The following is a 17,157-nucleotide window of genomic DNA, read 5'->3' on the forward strand; positions in this document are numbered from 1 at the left end:
GTAGCAGGGTCAGGGAAAGGTTATTAATATTAGAGAGACCTGAGAAAGTTTGTAGGCAGTAGGAAAGGAGCCAGTAGAAAAAGAAATGGAAAGATGTGAGAGAGCGAATAAATGGGTCAGTCTTGAAAGAGACAGGAGTGGATAGAATGGTGGCACAAGTGAGGGATTAGTGTTGGCAATAGTAGAGTCACCCCATCTTCCGGTGGAGGATACAAAGACCTGGTAAAGACAGTGTTTGCGGTGTCTGTTTAGGAGATGAAGACTGTTGGCCTCTGTTTTTTAATAAAGTAGGAAGAAAGGTCATCATCTAAAAGTGCTGCAGGTGATATGTGGCAGGGAGGAGGGGAGGAAGGCATGACAGTGTAGATGTAGATGTCTGTCATGGAAAAGAGGATAGGAAAAATTCCCATGTTAAAATATACTGATCAAAATGCATGCAAAAACTGCAGATATAAAAACTTCTGACTCTAATTCTTTACACGTTTATTTGTCTGGTTTTCCTTTTTCTTCTTTTGCAGCATTGTTATACTTTATCTAAGGTTTGGATCACAAGTGTTACAGGACAATTTTGTTGCTGAACTGTCAAATCGCTACCAGAATTATATCCTTTTAATTGAAGGTCCTTCAGGAAGTCTTTAGAACTCTGTTGTTATTCCAGTGTCTGCAGCTTGTATTTGTGAGAATAAGAAAAAAATGTTTTTCAAATAAAATCAATTCTGGATAATCTGAGCAAATGGGTACATAAATAGTGCTGATGTGGACTAATTTGAGTCATTTTTGGTGTCTTTGCTGGATATCCTGAGGGTGGGGGCAGCTGGGTGGTTCAATGGATAAAACACCAGGGTCAGAGTCAGGAAGACCCAAGTTTAAATCTGGCCACAGACACCAGCTGTATGACTTTGGCCAAGTCACTTAACTCCATTTGCCTCAGTTTCCTCATCTAGCTGGAGAAGGAAATGGAGAAAACCCCAAATGGGGTCATGAAGAGTTGGACGTGACTGAAATGACTGAATAAGAACAACAGTCCTGAGAGCTCCGTGTTTTTTCTTTTATTATTCACATGAAGGAATTTTTACGGTTGTGGCCATCATTAGCAGTATGCATCTGTCAAGTGAAGCAGTGTTAGGGATAGGAACCGCACCTATGATTTCACTGGTCTCCAAGGCAAGAGGACTTTTACCAATGTAGGTTAGCACTTTCTGTACAACTTAAGAGTCTCAGAAAGTTACGTAGAATGTTAAGAGGTTCAGTGACTTGCCCAAAGTCACACAGCCAGTACGTGTCAGAGGCAGAGCTTGCCCTCAGATTCCTGGCTCCCAGCCACCTCTGTCCAGGATGACTTCTTGCCTCTCAAGGCTTAATAACTCAATTTAAAGCCATCCGAAGAAGCAGTTGGTGATTCCAAGATGACTTGTAAACTCTTAACTAGTAATGTTTATGATGAGTTGTATCTTTATTGTTTATTTCCACAGGAAACTCTGCAGGGGCTATTTGAGGTTATTAACTTAAGGGCTTATCTTTCTTAGAATTTCTTACTGCACATAAAGGGCTGACTGGATCAGCATGTTCATGAGCTCAAGTCATCCCATGCATGACTTTGCCGTATCAGTGCCCTGTTGTTTGGTTAAGGGTGGAAAGCAGCACTGAGGATAGGTTACCAAGCATAATGGAGATGATAGATAAATTATTATTCAGTATGGCTTTAGATGGTTGCACTGCTCTGACCACATCCTTCGAAAGATGAATTAATTACCAGATCAGTGACTGGATTTTTAAGAACTGCTGATGGTACTGGCTAATGCTGAGCACTTCATTAAGAGGAGTTAGCTCGGAGCAAGTATCACAGCTTGGAAGGAGAAAACTCTGGAAATACTGTAGTGCCTGCCCCTCCAACTGTATACTACTAACCTTGACTGATCTCACCAGCAGAATTCTTATCTTTCTATGGCCTCCTGAACTTTTATCTCTACACTTTAGCCTTTGTGTATTCACCATCTAAGAATGCACTCTATGGTAAGTGACCTCAGTTTCTAGGTTCTTGGCCAGGTAGCTGCATAAGAGTCAGCAGAAGCTGAGGTAGCCACGTATTTGTTAAGCACCTGGATATTTCATTAGGCCCGGAATGAGAAGCTTTCTGGTTAAACAGAAATTTTTGTTTATTTTTTCCAGAGTCACAGTTGAAAGATAATCCAGCCTTTTCCATGCTTAATGACTCTGATGATGATGTGATTTATGGGTAAGGTATTTTTCTCTTGTGAAATAACAGCATTGGGCATTGCAATCCTCAGTTGGCCATTTTTGCATTTCCATTGTTTTTCAGTCACTCTCAAAACGTTCTCAAGCTAGCAAGGCTGTGTAATGTGATTCCATTGCTCTCTACAATTTTCCACTTTTCAGGCTGTAGGCTTAAAAGTGGCTATTTTCCCAAGAAGCAAGGTGGGCAGTCTATTTCTGTTCCTGGGCCCTGGCACAAGCTCAGATGGGTGGTCACTATAATGAGCCATTCTCTCAGGAATGTGTAGAGTTGGGTATGATAAGTTGGGAGGTGAGAGGGTAGGTCATATAAAATGGATATAACAAAAGGAGTGAGTACAACGTAGAATGGTGAGTTATTTTGAAAGATAAGAACTAAATACATACCTGTTGTTAGAAAATGCTTTCAAAGATCTCTTTGTTAACAGGAGTGACTACGAAGAAATGCCCCTGCAGAACGGCCAGGCCATTAGAGCCAAGTACAAAGAAGAGTCTGACAGCGATTGATGGAGCTCCAGCAGAGACCAGCTCAGCTGGCTAGAGAAGGTCTTGGACAGCTTTCCTCAGTGCTCCAACTCTCCAGCCTTCCCAAGCCATCTGCTTAAAGCTGAATATTTCCTCTCAAGAAAGGCAGTGTTCCCTTTACCTCTTTGTGTTTACTGATTTTTAAAAGACCAACCAGGACCAAAGGAAAAATTTCAATGTTGGGCAAAGGCATTACCAGGGTAGGGAGATGAGAGGGGGAGAGAGGCAAATGGTGAAGATTAGCAACCAAATGCCTCTTAGAATAGTTTTAGGGAAAATAGTTTTTGTATTAGAGTATCATTTCATTGGAGCTAAAGTAGCTGCTCCTGAACTGAAGGTTTCAGAGTCCTATGGTGTCCCAGAGCTCCTGATGCCTCTAAGTCACCCTCATTTTTAGTCTAAAGATGTATGCACTAGTCTTTTGTAGCATGTTCTCTCTAAGTGATGTAGAAGCACTTAGGAGCCACTAAGTGGCTCCGTGGGGTGTTGGAGTCAGGACGACCTGATTTGAGTCTTTCCTCAGGCACTTGCTGGCTGTGTGACCCTGAGGAAAGTCCCCTCCCTTCTTAGAGCTCCTGTTAAATGAGAATCATCATGCATCTACCTCACGAGGTTGTTGTGAGGCTGGAAGGAGATGAGGTATAGACAGTGCTTTACAAATGCCGGACATGATGACAAGTCATGCAGGCAGATGGTGGTGTTCTCCTCTCTTCTCTCCGTAGACATTGTTCTCTCTTTAATTCCAAGGGAAACTTAGGAACTTATTGTGACTGCCTCGTGCTGCCAATGCAGCATGCTGCTATTTGGTGGCAAACACCACACCGGGTCACTAAGTAGCTTGAGTTATTATCCATTTTAGAAATAAAGCATTAAGCTGAGGCTCAGCTGCCAGAATCTGCTGAAGCCCAAACAATGAAATACCCTTAAGAGTGTTGTGTACCTCCAAGTACACAGTACAACCTGGTAGGCTGGCTCCTTCCACCCCCTAATATGAAGAAATAGGCATTTATACCATTGATAGCTTCGCTGGGCTGGTTGTCCCTGCACGTCCTTCCTCCTTCTCATGTTGAGGTTGGGGTAGGGGAGGAAAAGTGTGACGAGTCCAATAAAGAATAGAGGCTATGCAACTTCAGAGCTCCATTACACAAATGAAACAATTACTAGAATAGAATGCCGAAAAGTTTTCATTTGTATATTGAAAAACCAATAAAATTAAACAATTTTCGTATTAGTTTTGAAACAAAGTTTGTTCAGAAAACTAATTTTGGGGAAAATCCTCTCAAGAAACTCAACTGGAGCTTTGTATAAACAAAATAAATCACTATTATGGGTCACAATTTTGAAATTCCAGTGCTATGGTAACACAGTGTGGAAGGCACCTAAGAGTTTTCCACTCCCTTTTTCCTAGACAATTAATTTAAAAGCAGAGTACAGGTATACCTTTTGCATCTTCCTCTCTGGCCCTAATCTTTGACCTGGTGTGCACTGTGGAAACCCCTGCAGATGATATCCTGGAGAACAGGTGTAGATAAGAGTGCAATGTGTGATGCATGCTTAGTAGCCCCATACCCTTCTTCCTATGCGTACCCACATTCACATGTCTTTTGTGTGCTATAAGAATTATGCTCTCTTCTCTGCAGTGCTAGGACCTCAAATGTCCATGGGAATGTTCTTTATGGTGATACACTAAAATTATCTTTCTTCATAAGTTAACCTTTAGTGATGTGATGGTACCATTAATTACCTCTGTTGCTTAATATGGATTTCCACTTAGATTTCTATAGTTTTTAAAGTCTTGTTTAAAAAAAAAATCAATGTTTGAATTAAAATTACTGTAAGATCACAAAGATGATTCAAGGTTTACATAGTTTTTATATTTCTAATGTCAGTTACTTGGTATTTTATTCTGTGTAGTCAGTGATATTAGAATAATTTTTAAAATAGAATTTTAATATATCTTCCATCAGGCTTACTTTAAAAATAATTTTAGGTTAAGATAAAGGTGGCTTGTGCCAGTTAATAGATTTCAGAATGTATTTCACTAGTTTTGTTATAAATATTTGTCATCTGTGATTTGGAATGCCCTTGTTGTTTCTTCATCCATGTAAATAGTGGGGGGAGGGGGGGTGGATTTTAAAATCCATATTTAGATTCCTGTTTTGAAAAGATCATTTTTTATTTGCAAGATGAAATTCAAGTATTGACTGACATCTTTATAATTTTATTCTTCAGGCATCAAAGTCATTGAACTAAAAAATATAGGAGAGCGAATATATACTTAAAATTTTTTTTTTTCATATTTCAACTATTTACGAAAGAGCTTACCAAATGGATACTTTGTTTTAGTTTTTTTCCCATAGTCCAACTACTTATGAAAGGGTCCTACTTAAGGGGAAAATACTCCTTTTATTAAACCAGGCACTTTCCATTTTATTATTTGGAGTAAGATGTTCATATTCAAAAGAGTTGTGTTATCCAGTCATGTAAAAATTTGCTAACAATCTAGCATTTAACATATAGAATATTTACCACATAGTAATTAAGCTGAACAATGCATTTTGCTGGGAACCATTAGTATTAAGAACATTCCTGATTGTTTTCATAGGGTTGGGGGCATGAATCCAAACATTGCAAATATATGCCACAAAGCCAAAGAACTGGCTCTTGTTCTGCCTTAGTAACAGCCTGGATGGAGACTTCTGGGGAAAGTTGGAGAGGATTTTGCACTTTGGGCCAGTGTAAGGGTACATGCTAGAAGATGGCCATCAACATCTTTTTGTTTTCATGAGGGGTAAAGGAGAAATTGAGCTTTCACTTAATATGCATATTTATTTTTTAATCACAGCAATAAAGAACTTTCCCTTCCTGGTTTAATCATGTTTCCCCTGACAATGGAATTGTTAGCATAATAAATCATGTATTCGAGAAAGGCTGGAGTACTGCCACATTTGCAGCTGTTTCCTTGATTATGTGAGATTACAGCATTTTTGCCAGTTGTAATCCATTGTAGGGACTATGTCATTGGCCCCAAATGTGTTTAGAATTACAGTATATCAATCTGAAGAGACTTTACCTGCAACACCCTCTTTCCTATCCCCCATCAGTTTGGCTTGTAAGGCAACATGTCTTTCAGTGTTTACCTGTAAATTTTTTACTTTCAAAAATCAGTTTAGTGGTTCAGCCTAATATTTGAACTAACACTGTTTACTAAAGTGTACAAAGCTAACTTAAAGTACTGCCTGGGGAATTATTTTTTTTTCCAATTTTTCTTATCCAGGGAAGCTAATAAAAGCTATCATTTTTGCTTATGTGTAAATCTGTAGTTTTTCTTAAAGAAGGAAAGATTCTGAAATTGACCTTTTAAGTTAGAGTTCTAAAAGATAAGAATCTTCTAATTCCTTCTCTAGGTCAAGGGAATTTATTTTATGCAGTGCCATCTTTCTACTCTTGTTTGATCTTGATTCTAGGTGTATAGTGCTGTGAAATACAGAAGGGAATTGTATTACTACAAACTGACTTTTTAAATAAAATTGTAATATTTATAAAATAAAATTGTATTTAAACTTGTATACCAAAAGGAAGGATTGTATGAGTGATAAATTAATGAACTGTTATTACAACACAACTTTTGAGGGAGGGTTGTTATATTCAAGTAGTGGTGTTATATCACATCAGACAAATAGTTATTTGCTTTTAGCAAATCTCATTGATTTTTGGGGGTGCATCCTGAGATCATAAATAAACTTTTATACATTCTGCCATCAAATTTGCATCTAGATTGTATACTTCATTACTTTGTTTCCCTTCTTTGTATATGAAATTAATTTGGCCCACTCAAGATGAGGGATTTAAATGCATTAGGGAAAAGAGCCACCAGTCTTGATCTCATTGTTACAAATACTGTCTTCAGGTTTTGTTTCAATAAAGTGTAGCTTTCCCCCCTCAAGGGTTGTTAAAATTTTAAAAATACACACTTATTTTAAGAACCTAAAAAGTAGATTTGAGGTTAGGGTATGAGAAGGGACTGGGCTTTCCAGATAGTCAAGGGTGTGTCTCTGTCTCTATATAGTCACCTCTAATTCCCACAGACCTTTACAAACTCGGGGTAAGAAAAACTAAGCACTGAGCAAAATCAGCTTTTTTAGAGATTTAGAGTTGTATAGTTCTGCTTGTTAGTGCTACGTAAATATTTCTACCTTTTCCTGACAGCTGAGAAGTCAAATGAATTAATCTTTATTTCATTTCTAAATGGTTTACTATACTTGGAATGGAAGAGACACACTACTACATTCAGTAATGTTGACAGGTAGTATATTATAGTGAAAAGCTGGCATCAAAACTAGGAAGACTGTTGAATTGTGACCCTGGGCAGTACTCTGGGTTACTAAAACAGTAAGTTGAAGAGGGCTCATACTGCATTGGGAGAAGGCAAGCCCCTAAACACTTGAAATCACAGGTCCAGCCTCTAGCTCCAATACTACAATTGTTATTTTGATTTGGAAGCCTTGATATGGTTGATCTCAGAACAACAGCTGCCACAGTGGCAGCCCATGCACATTTTTAACTGCTTTAGCAGCTCAGGAATTTCACTTCAGCCCCATACCACCTTACAGTTTAAGGCTTCTGAGAAATAAAATGTTAACACTTCCCTACCCAAAGATCAAGTAACCCCATTCCCAGGCAATGCATATCCCTTTTATTACAGTATAGTCAAATAAGTTACCACAATTGATTTTCAACTAGATGCCTAGGTCCATGAATTCTGATTTTCCAGAACCTTAAAAAAAAACAAACCCCCACAATTTATGAATTTTAATAATTTATTACTCTACTAAGAAAAGTATAAAGTGGGACGTTAGTATGTTATATAAATCATTTCAGAAATTAGAAAAAGTGTCATGCTGCAGCAGATTTCATTTTTAGCACCTTGGAATACTTGGAAGTATTGAAGGCTTTAGACAAAATAACAATACTGGATGTCAACTTATGGTGAACAAAGTGAAGTGTACAACCCATGTAACAGTGTGTCCATTTTGGACTTTTTTCCCCCTACATTTGAAAGTATAAGATACTTTTAAAACCTTTTGAAAGTTTGCTGAATTCACAGTAGGTAGATAGACCATGGAATGGAAATGTTTGAAAAAAAAAAACGAGGAGGCTATACAATTCCAAGGAAGTTAAATGGACAGTCCAAAGGCACTGACTATACAGTACATGGTCTTATTCTCCCATCTCACAGTGCAGCTTCCTGTGGAAACAATAACAAAAAGCACATTGAGCATTTTAAATTTTAAAAGTTGCTAGGGGCAGCTAGGTGGCACAGTGGATAGAGCACCGGCCCTGGATTCAGGAGGACTTGAGTTCAAATCTGACCTCAGACACATAACACTAGCTGTGTAACCCTGGGCAAGTCACTTAACCCCACTGCCTAACCAAAAAAAAAAAATTGTTAAAAGTTGTTTCAGTGAACTACATACAATACAATTTTGTTATTTCAATTTTTATGTATAGTAAGATCACAATATATTTAAGCACCATTTCAAATCTTAACTCCCCTTTGCATCTCTTAATGTCCTCAATTCATCCTTTCTTTGCTAAAACGATCTCCCCCATTTCTGGTCCCATCTCCCTCCATGACCTGGCTCCAAGAAACCACTCTTAATGGGTCTTTGATCTCTCCATCTTGACTAGCTGCTTTACATATGCCTTACAAATATACCTGGGTCTCCTCTTTGAAACAAACAAAAGCAACCTCCTTTTTATTCTACTATCCCAACCTCAGGTCATCCTTGTCCCTTCTCTCCTCTCCTTCACTGCTGGATTTGTAGCAAGAGTAGCCTAGACTTCTTGTTGCCACCTCCTCACCACCCACCTATGCTTGTTTCCACCACTCTTACTGAAATTGTTATGCACTGAGACTTTTTTCAGTTTATTTTTGATTTTTTTGCTTGCTTTTTCTTGCATATGGCTAATATGGAAATATGTTTTGCATCCCTTCACATGTATAATTGATATGTTGCTTGCCTGTTCAAGGTGTGGGGGAAGCTAATTTGGAGCTGAAAACTTAAAAAAAAAAATTAAATTCTTTAAAAATGTAATTGGGAAATATTTAAGGAAACAAATGAAAGTGTTATTTTAAAAAAAGAAATGGCTCCAAGATTTCTAGGGACATTACTACTAAATCTGTTATTTTTTTCTGTCTTTACCCTTGACCTTTATGCAGTTTTTTGCTACTGCATTCCAATACCCCTTTCCTTCTGGGTATGGCTACTGGGTATGACATTGAACTCCCATGGTTCTCCTATGGTCTTGACCAGTATGTCCTTATCCTTCTAAAAGCGAGTGTACCAAGAAGAAGCATGGCACAGTGGATAGAGAGCTAGCCTCCGTACAGAGTCTGGAAGACCTTGGTTGAAATCTCAGCTCTGGCACACATGGGCTGTGTGACCCCAGCCAAGCCCCTCAACCTCTCAGAGCCCTAAACAACTCTTTTAAGACAGAGCAAGTGCTTAAGCTGATCAGCATTGACTAGCATTGACTCGAAGTAATATAAGTAATCATCTAGGTAATATAAAAAAGCCTACAAAACTTTGGGACAAAAGCAATCAATTTCATAGTCTAAATACAAAGAAAGCTCTTTCATCCTTTGCAGGGGATGCAGTATTTCTAGCCATGCTGGATCCACTTGATCATAAGGCCCGTTTCCTAGTGTTTACTATGTCAGGCAACTGAAAGAGGATCCCTTAGTATAAAAGGTATGAACCCTCTCATTCTAATGAAGAGTAGGAATCGTGGCAAAAGCAAAACAAAGCAAAAAAAAAACCCAGAAGTTCCTCTACTGATGAAACTGAAGGTTTGGCCAAAAATATAAATCAAATACCCCAAGGCTTTGTCCTTGGCCCTCCTCTCTATACCTTCCCTTTGATGATTTTACCTACTCCAATTGCTTCAATTCTCTCTCCAAATCTACATCTCCAATCCTCAAGCTCCCCAGACCTCCAGGACTCTATTTCCAGCTGCCTCCTGGAGATCTCTACCTCGATGTCCCACCAGTACCTCAACTCAACATGCCCTAAACTGGACTTAGATCCCCTATTCCCTCAAACCTACCCATCCTCCCAATTTCTCCACTGTCCACCTGGGACTTATCTTTGATTCATCTTTCTTTTTTTTAAAATTTATTTTATTTTTAATTTAAGGAATAAAACAAGCATTTCCATAATGTAGTATAATAAAAAAAAGATTGCATATGAAACTGCAAATCTACCATGTACAACTTGCTATTCCTTTTAAATATACAACAGTTATCACATAATTCCCCCCCGCCCATATTCTTAATTCAGTTGTTAAAGTGATTTTTTTTCTTTTTTTTTTTGGATGGATTTCTGTACCCCATTTCCTGTATTTCTTATTTCCCAGTTGCATGTGAAAACATTTTTTTTTAAACATGTGTTTCTAAAACTTTGGGTTCCAAGTTTTCTCCCTTCCTCCCTCCCCACCCACCCTCATTCATAACGCAAGCAACTAAATATAGGTTATATATGTGCAGTTATGCAAAACACTTCCATAGTAGGCATGCTATGAAAAACTAACTCTATTTCCCTTAATCCTATCCCGCCCACCCATTTATTCTATTTCTTTTGACCCCTGTCCCTCCTCAGAAGGATTTGCTTCTGATTACTCCCTTTCCCAGTCTACCCTCCTTTCTATCATTCCCCTACTCTCTTGTCCCCTTCCCCCCTATTTTCCTGTAGGGTAAGACAGATTTCCACACCCAATTGAGTGTGTATGTCATTCCCTCCTTAAGTCAAATCCTATGAGAATAAGATTCACTCATTCCCTCTCACCTTCCCCATTTCCCCTCCACTGTAAGAGCCTTTTCTTTTCTGTTCTTTTTTTTTGTGAGATAATTTACCCCATTCTACCTCTCCCTTTCTCCTTCTCCTAGTATATTCCTCTCTCACCCCTTAATTTTATTCTCCAGATAGGATCCCTTCATTTTCAATTCACCCTGTGCCCTCTATCTAGCTATCTATCTATATCTATATATACGGACATATAATTTTTTCCCCTCCAACTACCCTAATACTGACAAAGGTCTCATGAGTTACAAATATCATCTTTCCATGCAGGAATGTAAACAGTTCAACCTTAATAAGTCTCTTATGATTTTTTCTTTCCTGTTTACCTCGTCATGTTCCACTTGAGCCTTGTATTTGAAAATCAAATTTTCTGTTCAATTCTGGTCTTTTCATCAAGAATGCTTGAAAGTCCTCTATTTTACTGAATGACCATTTTCTCCCCTGCAGGATTATACACTCAGTTTTGCTGAGTAGGTGATTCTTGGTTGTAATCCTATCTCCTTTACCCTCCAGAATATTATATTCCATGTCCTGCGGTCCCTTAATGTAGAAGCAGCTAAATCTTGTGTTATCCTGATTGTATTTCCACAATACTTGAATTGTTTCTTTCTGGATGCTTGTAATATTTTCTCCTTGACCTGGGAACTCTGGAATTTGGCTACAATATTCCTAGGAGTTTTCCTTTGGGGATCTCTTTCAGGAGGAGATCAGTGGATTCTTTCAATTTCTATTTTGCCCTCTGGTTCTAAAATATCCGGACAGTTTTCCTTGATAATTTCTTGAAAGATGACATCTAGGTTCTTTTTTTGATCATGGCTTTCAGACAGTCCAATAATTTTTAAATTCTCTCTCCTGGATGTATTTTCCAGGTCAGTTGTTTTTCCAATGAGATATTTCACATTGTTTTCTAATTTTTCATTCTTTTGGATTTGTTTTACAGTGTCTTGATTTCTCATCAAGTCACTAGCTTCCAATTGCTCTATTCTAATTTTTAGGGAAGTATTTTCTTCCGTAAGCTTTTGGACTTCCTTTTCCATTTGTCCAATTTTGCTCTTTAGGGCATTCTTCTCTTCATTGGCTTTTTGGACCTCTTTTGCCATTTGGGTTAGGGTATTTTTTAAGGTGTTATTTTCTTCAGTATTTTTTGGGGTCTCCTTTAGCAAGCTGTTGACTTGTTTTTCATGATTTTCTTGCATCACTCTCAGTTTTTCCTCTACTTCTCTTACTTGCTTCTCAAAATCCCTTCTGAGCTCTTCCAAGGCCTGGGACTGATTCATATTTTTCTTGGAAGCTTTGGATGTAGGAGCTTTGGCTCTGTTGTCTTCTTCTGGTTCTATGTTTTGATCTTCTTTGTCACCAAAGTAAGATAATATAGTCTGACTCTTTTTGCATTGCTTACTCATGATACCGGCCAATTACTTGAGTTTTAAACTCTTTGTTAAGGTAAAAGTCTGCTTCCAATGTGAAGAGTATACTGTCCCAAGCTTTGGGGGTTTGTACAGCTGTTTTCAGAGATACTTCTAGGGACCTGAAAATCTTCAGTTCTTCCAAGGTGCTATGATAAGGGGCAAAGTGTTTTCTCTCCACCACCACAACAAGCTCCACCGCACCAGTGTTCCTCCTAGCCCCAGGACCGCCGCCCCTCAGAACTGTGACCCAGATCCAAGCACTGGTAAAGCAAGAGATTCCTGCCTCAGACTGGCAAAGAGATCCCTGCAATCCCCCTCTGATCAGCCACTCGATTCCCCCTCAGTCTGTGAGCCAGGAGCTCAGGAAAAAGCCACTGCCCCGGGCCACACTTGAGACTTGCAGCTGAGACCTAGCTCCTCTCTCACTGCAGTCACAGACTTTTCCCACTGACCTTCTAAGTTGTCTTTGGCATTCAGGAGTTGAGAAGTCTGGAAACCACCACAGCTGCCCGCGATTCAGTCCTCTGAGGCCTGCTCTAGGGTCGCTGCAGCCTGCGCGCCCACACCGAACTACGCTCCTCTCCCTGCCCGGCGCGATATACCTTTCTGATCAACCATCCAGGCTGTCTTTGGCTGGAAATTTGTTTCACTCTGTCTTTTTGTGGGTTCTGCTGCTTTAGAATTTGTTTAGAGCCATATTTTTAGGTATTTGGAGGGCTTTAGGAGAGAGCTCAAGACAATCACTGCTTTCCCTCCGCCATCTTGGCTCCGCCCCCCCCTTTGACTCATCTTTCCCTTCACTCACATGCAAACAATTATCAAGTTCTACTGATTCTATCTCCATAATTTTTCTGTTGTACATCCTCTCCCAGCTGTTACCACCCTAAATCAGGCCCTCATCCCTCACCTACTCTGTTATTAATAATTGCCTCCTAACTGGTCTTCCACTTTCCAGTCTATCTGCCTTTCCAATCCATCCCCTTCACATTACTGCCCAAGCAATTTTCATGTATTGCTTTGAAATTTGATGCTCATCAAATCAAAAAATTTCCCTAATGAATAAAGTATAAGCCTCCTAATCTTGTTACACACGACCATCCAAATCTGAATCATAGTTCCTCAGAGTTGGAAGAAAACTTCAGAGGGTCATCTTGTTCAACCTATGCCTTTTCCTAAAAACTAATGTCCTTCTACAAGATCCCCAACAAGTGGCCCTCTGCCCTCCCCCTGAAGATCTCCAGTGAAAAGGAATCACAGGATTCCAGAGGCAGGCCATTTCAGCTTTAGACAATTCAATCTGTGAAGTTTTCCCTTACACTAAGCTGCAATCTGCCTCTTTGAGGCAAAGCAGCACATGAGTGTTTTTCAAACGTCTGAAAATAGCTGTCATGCTCCCTTAAGTCTCTTCCCTAAGCTAAACATATGAGAGTTCCATCAAGTGGTCTCCTTTGGCATGATCTCCATTACCCACAGCCCCATGGTTGCCCTTTACTTGTACCAACCTACTTTTTCCAGCTTTATCTCATTCTGCTCATAGATTTATATAATATAAAAATGGAAGGGACCCTTAAAGATTTTGATTAAGTTCAATCCCTTTCACATTCTATTTTCCAGTCAAACTGGACTACTCTTTCTTATCTTCATACCTCTACTTATAGTACCATCCACTCCTAGAATCAGTTTCCCACCCAGTCTCTGTCTTCTGAAGATTCTCCTTTTCCTCAAGGTTCAGCTCAGGTGCCACCTCCTCCATGAAGCCTTCCCTGAAACCCTCCCTTCCTAGCTAGAAGTATTCTCTCTCTCTCAAATTTCTCAATTCTTTGCCTAGACCTTTCCATACTTAGTACTTTGTCTCACTTAAGTATTTGTATATGTGTTGCTCCTCCAACCATTAAAGCTGGATATGGACTCACATATCCTAAGTGCCCAACACAGTGCTTCAAACATAGTAAACAATCAAAAAAAAAAAAAAAGCTGGACAGTAGAAAAGAAAATGAATCTGTATAATGAAAGTTATTACATCTCTTTGTTATTTAGTAGAAGACAAGCTCCTTGAGAATAGGGACTGTTCTGTATCCCCAGTACCTTGTCAAAATAAGTATTTTTTAAATGCTTCTTGAATTTTAAAACTTCATATATAAAGCATGTCACATTTTCAAATAATTCAAACATTTACTCAAGAAATCTTAGAACATTGACTGGAAATTTATTATACAGCAATTTAATCACATAAAATGAAAAAAAAAATGCTACTTATAACAAATTTTCTTAACCTAATCTTTTAAACTTTCAGTAAGAATAAAAACAACAATTCTTATACTGAAAATGCTTATACAAGAAAATTAAAATAATTTCATACCATCACTGGTGTTATCCCAAAAGCACGAGCTTGCTGTATGCAGCCCAGCTCCATTCTTCTGCATAATCACACAGGTCACTTAAGAAAAGACAAACTTTCATTAGAGAAATCCGTATGATGATAATACATTAAGTTTTCTGTGCATCCACTTCAAATGTATTTTTTAAAAGTTCTTACCAATGTATTTGAATGGTTTCCCCAGCTTGGTAAGTTGACTTAAAGTTTGTTCCACTACATTTGTGGTCCACTGATTGACTTTGCTGTGTTGATAAGCATTACCACCAATTGCGCTTTCTATGGCCTAGGGAAGGAGAGCACAGGGTAGAGTTAACATAACCACTCAAGTAGCTTATAACAGATCTGGCTTTTGAAAATTTCAATGACATAAAATAAGTAAATATTAACATTGTTATTTTTTGAAGACTATTTAAAATGAATATATGCCACTATTAAAAGAATCTCAGAGTTGGAAGAGATTTTGGAGGCCCTTAGTTAAGCCTCTACCTAAACAATATAAATGCCAAGAAAATACCCTACATAATTAGCAGCTTTCCTTGAAGACCCACTACCTACCTTCCAAAGACATTCCTTTCACTTTTGGACATCTCTCATTGTTAGGAAGGTTTTCTCTACTCAAGCCTCAATTTTCCTTGTTGCAACTCCCACTCACTACTCCTAATTATGTCTTCTAGAACCAAGTAGAATAAATATCTTTCAAATGACAGTCCTTTAAATACCTGAAGAGAGCTAGACCCCCTTAAATCTTCCCTTTTTCAGGTTAAACAATCTACATTTCTTCAAGTGACTTTAATTACAGCATGAAATCATAGTCACTCACTGTCCTGGCTGAGCTGTTCTGGCTGCTCTCCAGCTTATCAATGTCCTTCCTAAAATATATCCCCAGAACTGATTATGATACTTTGGGTCAGACCAGGCCAGCATACAGTGGGGCTGTCATGGTCCCACAGTCCTGTGGGGAACCTGCGGTCTTGAGGCAGGCTGCAGGTTCCCCACACCTGTGTCTAGACATAATGCCTTCCTCATAAAACAGCCTAAAACTCCTGTTGAAGCTTGTAGTATACGAAAACCATCAGATCTTTTTTGGATAAACTGCTTTCTAACCATCTCTACCCCCCTCTTGTACATTTCAAGCTGATTTTTTAAAACTCAAGTATAAGACTCATTGGATTTGGAGTCAGAAGTCCTGGGTTTGAACACTGACTCCATCACCTGTGTGACACTAGACAAGTCATTTCAGCTCTCTTACCTTAAAGTTCTTCGTCCTTAAAAAAGGTTCTTTTCCAGCTTTAAATTTATAATCATAAATATTATTAGTTTCAGCCCAGTTTTCTAGCCTGACAGACCTGTTGGGATCCTGATTCTTTCATCCATTATGTTGGCTATCCTTCCTAACATTGTGTCATGTGAGATCTGGCAAGTAAACCATATATATTTTTATGAGTGTCCGGTCTTTTTAGACATCTCTCAGTTTCTTCCCTCGTGAGAATTGTTTCTTTGTGTTTTCAGAAGTCACTATTGGAAAGCATTTCATCACACCTGGGCTGACTTCCCCTATAGAATTTTAGTTCATGGAATCCCACCTATCCTTTTTTTTTTAAGCCCTTTGAAATCTCATTTCCCAAAACATAAGGAGCATGATAGCAAAGGAAAGAGAAACGAGGCACAGTCTATCATAAACTCTAAGATGGCATGGTCACTTTACTCGAGCTCCCTACAATTTCCTCCCCAACGACCAGTTATTTCTTATTGGTGAGAATCAAACTCAGAATAGAATTTTCCCTCATCCACATTTTGAAGGATGGAATTATTAGTGAGGGAAATCAACTTATTAGCTGCTCTGCTTTGTATAGAGAACTCTAACAAATGTCCAAATAATTTAAGTCTCCCCCACCACTATGATCATGACCCTGTGGAGAAGCTTGAGATCTTTTTTTTTTCCAATTCCTCACAGCATCATAAGTTTGTTTTGTTTTTAAGCTTAAAGGGACACTGGAGATCATCCGTTTCAAATTCCTTATTTCACAGATGAAGACACAGAGGTCTAAAGATGTTAAGTGACTATTGTGAAGTCATATGAAGATTTAAATCCATGTACTCTTAACTCCACATTCAATGCTCTTTGCACTTACTTTCCCTTTCTGATCAGATGGCCTGTAGCATATCCCCATGTTACAATGCTGCTTCTGTTTTTGCCTCCAATGATCCCCCAAATGCTCTCATTACATTCTTCTCTTCTCGTTTCCAAATTTTCTCATATGTGTATCTTAATATAGCCTGCAAATCTGTACCTGCCTTTTCCATTTTACTCTCTGGGCCCTCAGTTTCATCTGTAAAAATGAGAGGGTGACCTCTGAAGTCTCCTCCAGTTGTATCTATGATGCTATGATCCTTTTATATAAGGTATTCCCTTTTTGAGTCATATGCCAGTCATGAGTCTCCTACCAATTCTCAGGGATACAATACAGGATCAAATTTTTTTCTTTGTTTTGGAATCTCAAGTCCATTAACCTAGCTTGTTTGCCTGTACTAAGGTATATTTTAGCGCAGAAAGCCAAGGCCATGGGTTTGACTGTTGGCTTTCTTGGATTTTGTTTCCTGGCCATTTCTACCATTCTTCCTATTCTGTAGCTACTGTCTCATAGATACCTAGGTTTGGTGGAAGAGTGTGTGAGAGAGTGTGAGTGTGTGTGTGTGTGTGTGTGTGTGTGTGTGTGTGTGTGTGTGTGTG

The 17,157-nt window shown here is 38.8% G+C and overlaps 2 protein-coding genes across 3 annotated transcripts in view; one reads left to right on the forward strand and one right to left on the reverse strand.

Moving 5' to 3' along the window:
- The window catches only part of LOC114031464 (transmembrane protein 181), a 90,954-nt gene extending 84,410 nt beyond the window's left edge, over positions 1-6,544 (forward strand). For both annotated transcript variants that reach the window (XM_027846534.1, XM_027846535.1), the window contains exons 14-17: positions 519-601; positions 1,924-2,013; positions 2,170-2,236; positions 2,682-6,544. In XM_027846534.1, coding sequence (XP_027702335.1) covers positions 519-601; positions 1,924-2,013; positions 2,170-2,236; positions 2,682-2,760 — 319 coding nt within the window. In that variant the 3' untranslated portion in view covers positions 2,761-6,544. The remainder of the gene's footprint in view (positions 1-518; positions 602-1,923; positions 2,014-2,169; positions 2,237-2,681) is intronic.
- Positions 6,545-7,599: 1,055 nt separating this feature from the next.
- Positions 7,600-17,157, reverse strand: part of LOC114031477 (dynein light chain Tctex-type 1) — a 16,772-nt gene continuing 7,214 nt past the window's right edge. The window contains exons 3-5 of the mRNA XM_027846560.1: positions 14,586-14,709; positions 14,409-14,486; positions 7,600-8,026 (exon numbers count right to left, since the gene is read on the reverse strand). Coding sequence (XP_027702361.1) covers positions 7,956-8,026; positions 14,409-14,486; positions 14,586-14,709 — 273 coding nt within the window. The 3' untranslated portion in view covers positions 7,600-7,955. The remainder of the gene's footprint in view (positions 8,027-14,408; positions 14,487-14,585; positions 14,710-17,157) is intronic.

Source organism: Vombatus ursinus, unplaced genomic scaffold (genome assembly GCF_900497805.2).
Source record: "Vombatus ursinus unplaced genomic scaffold, bare-nosed wombat genome assembly UNPS02015175.1, whole genome shotgun sequence".
Lineage (NCBI taxonomy): Eukaryota > Metazoa > Chordata > Mammalia > Diprotodontia > Vombatidae > Vombatus > Vombatus ursinus.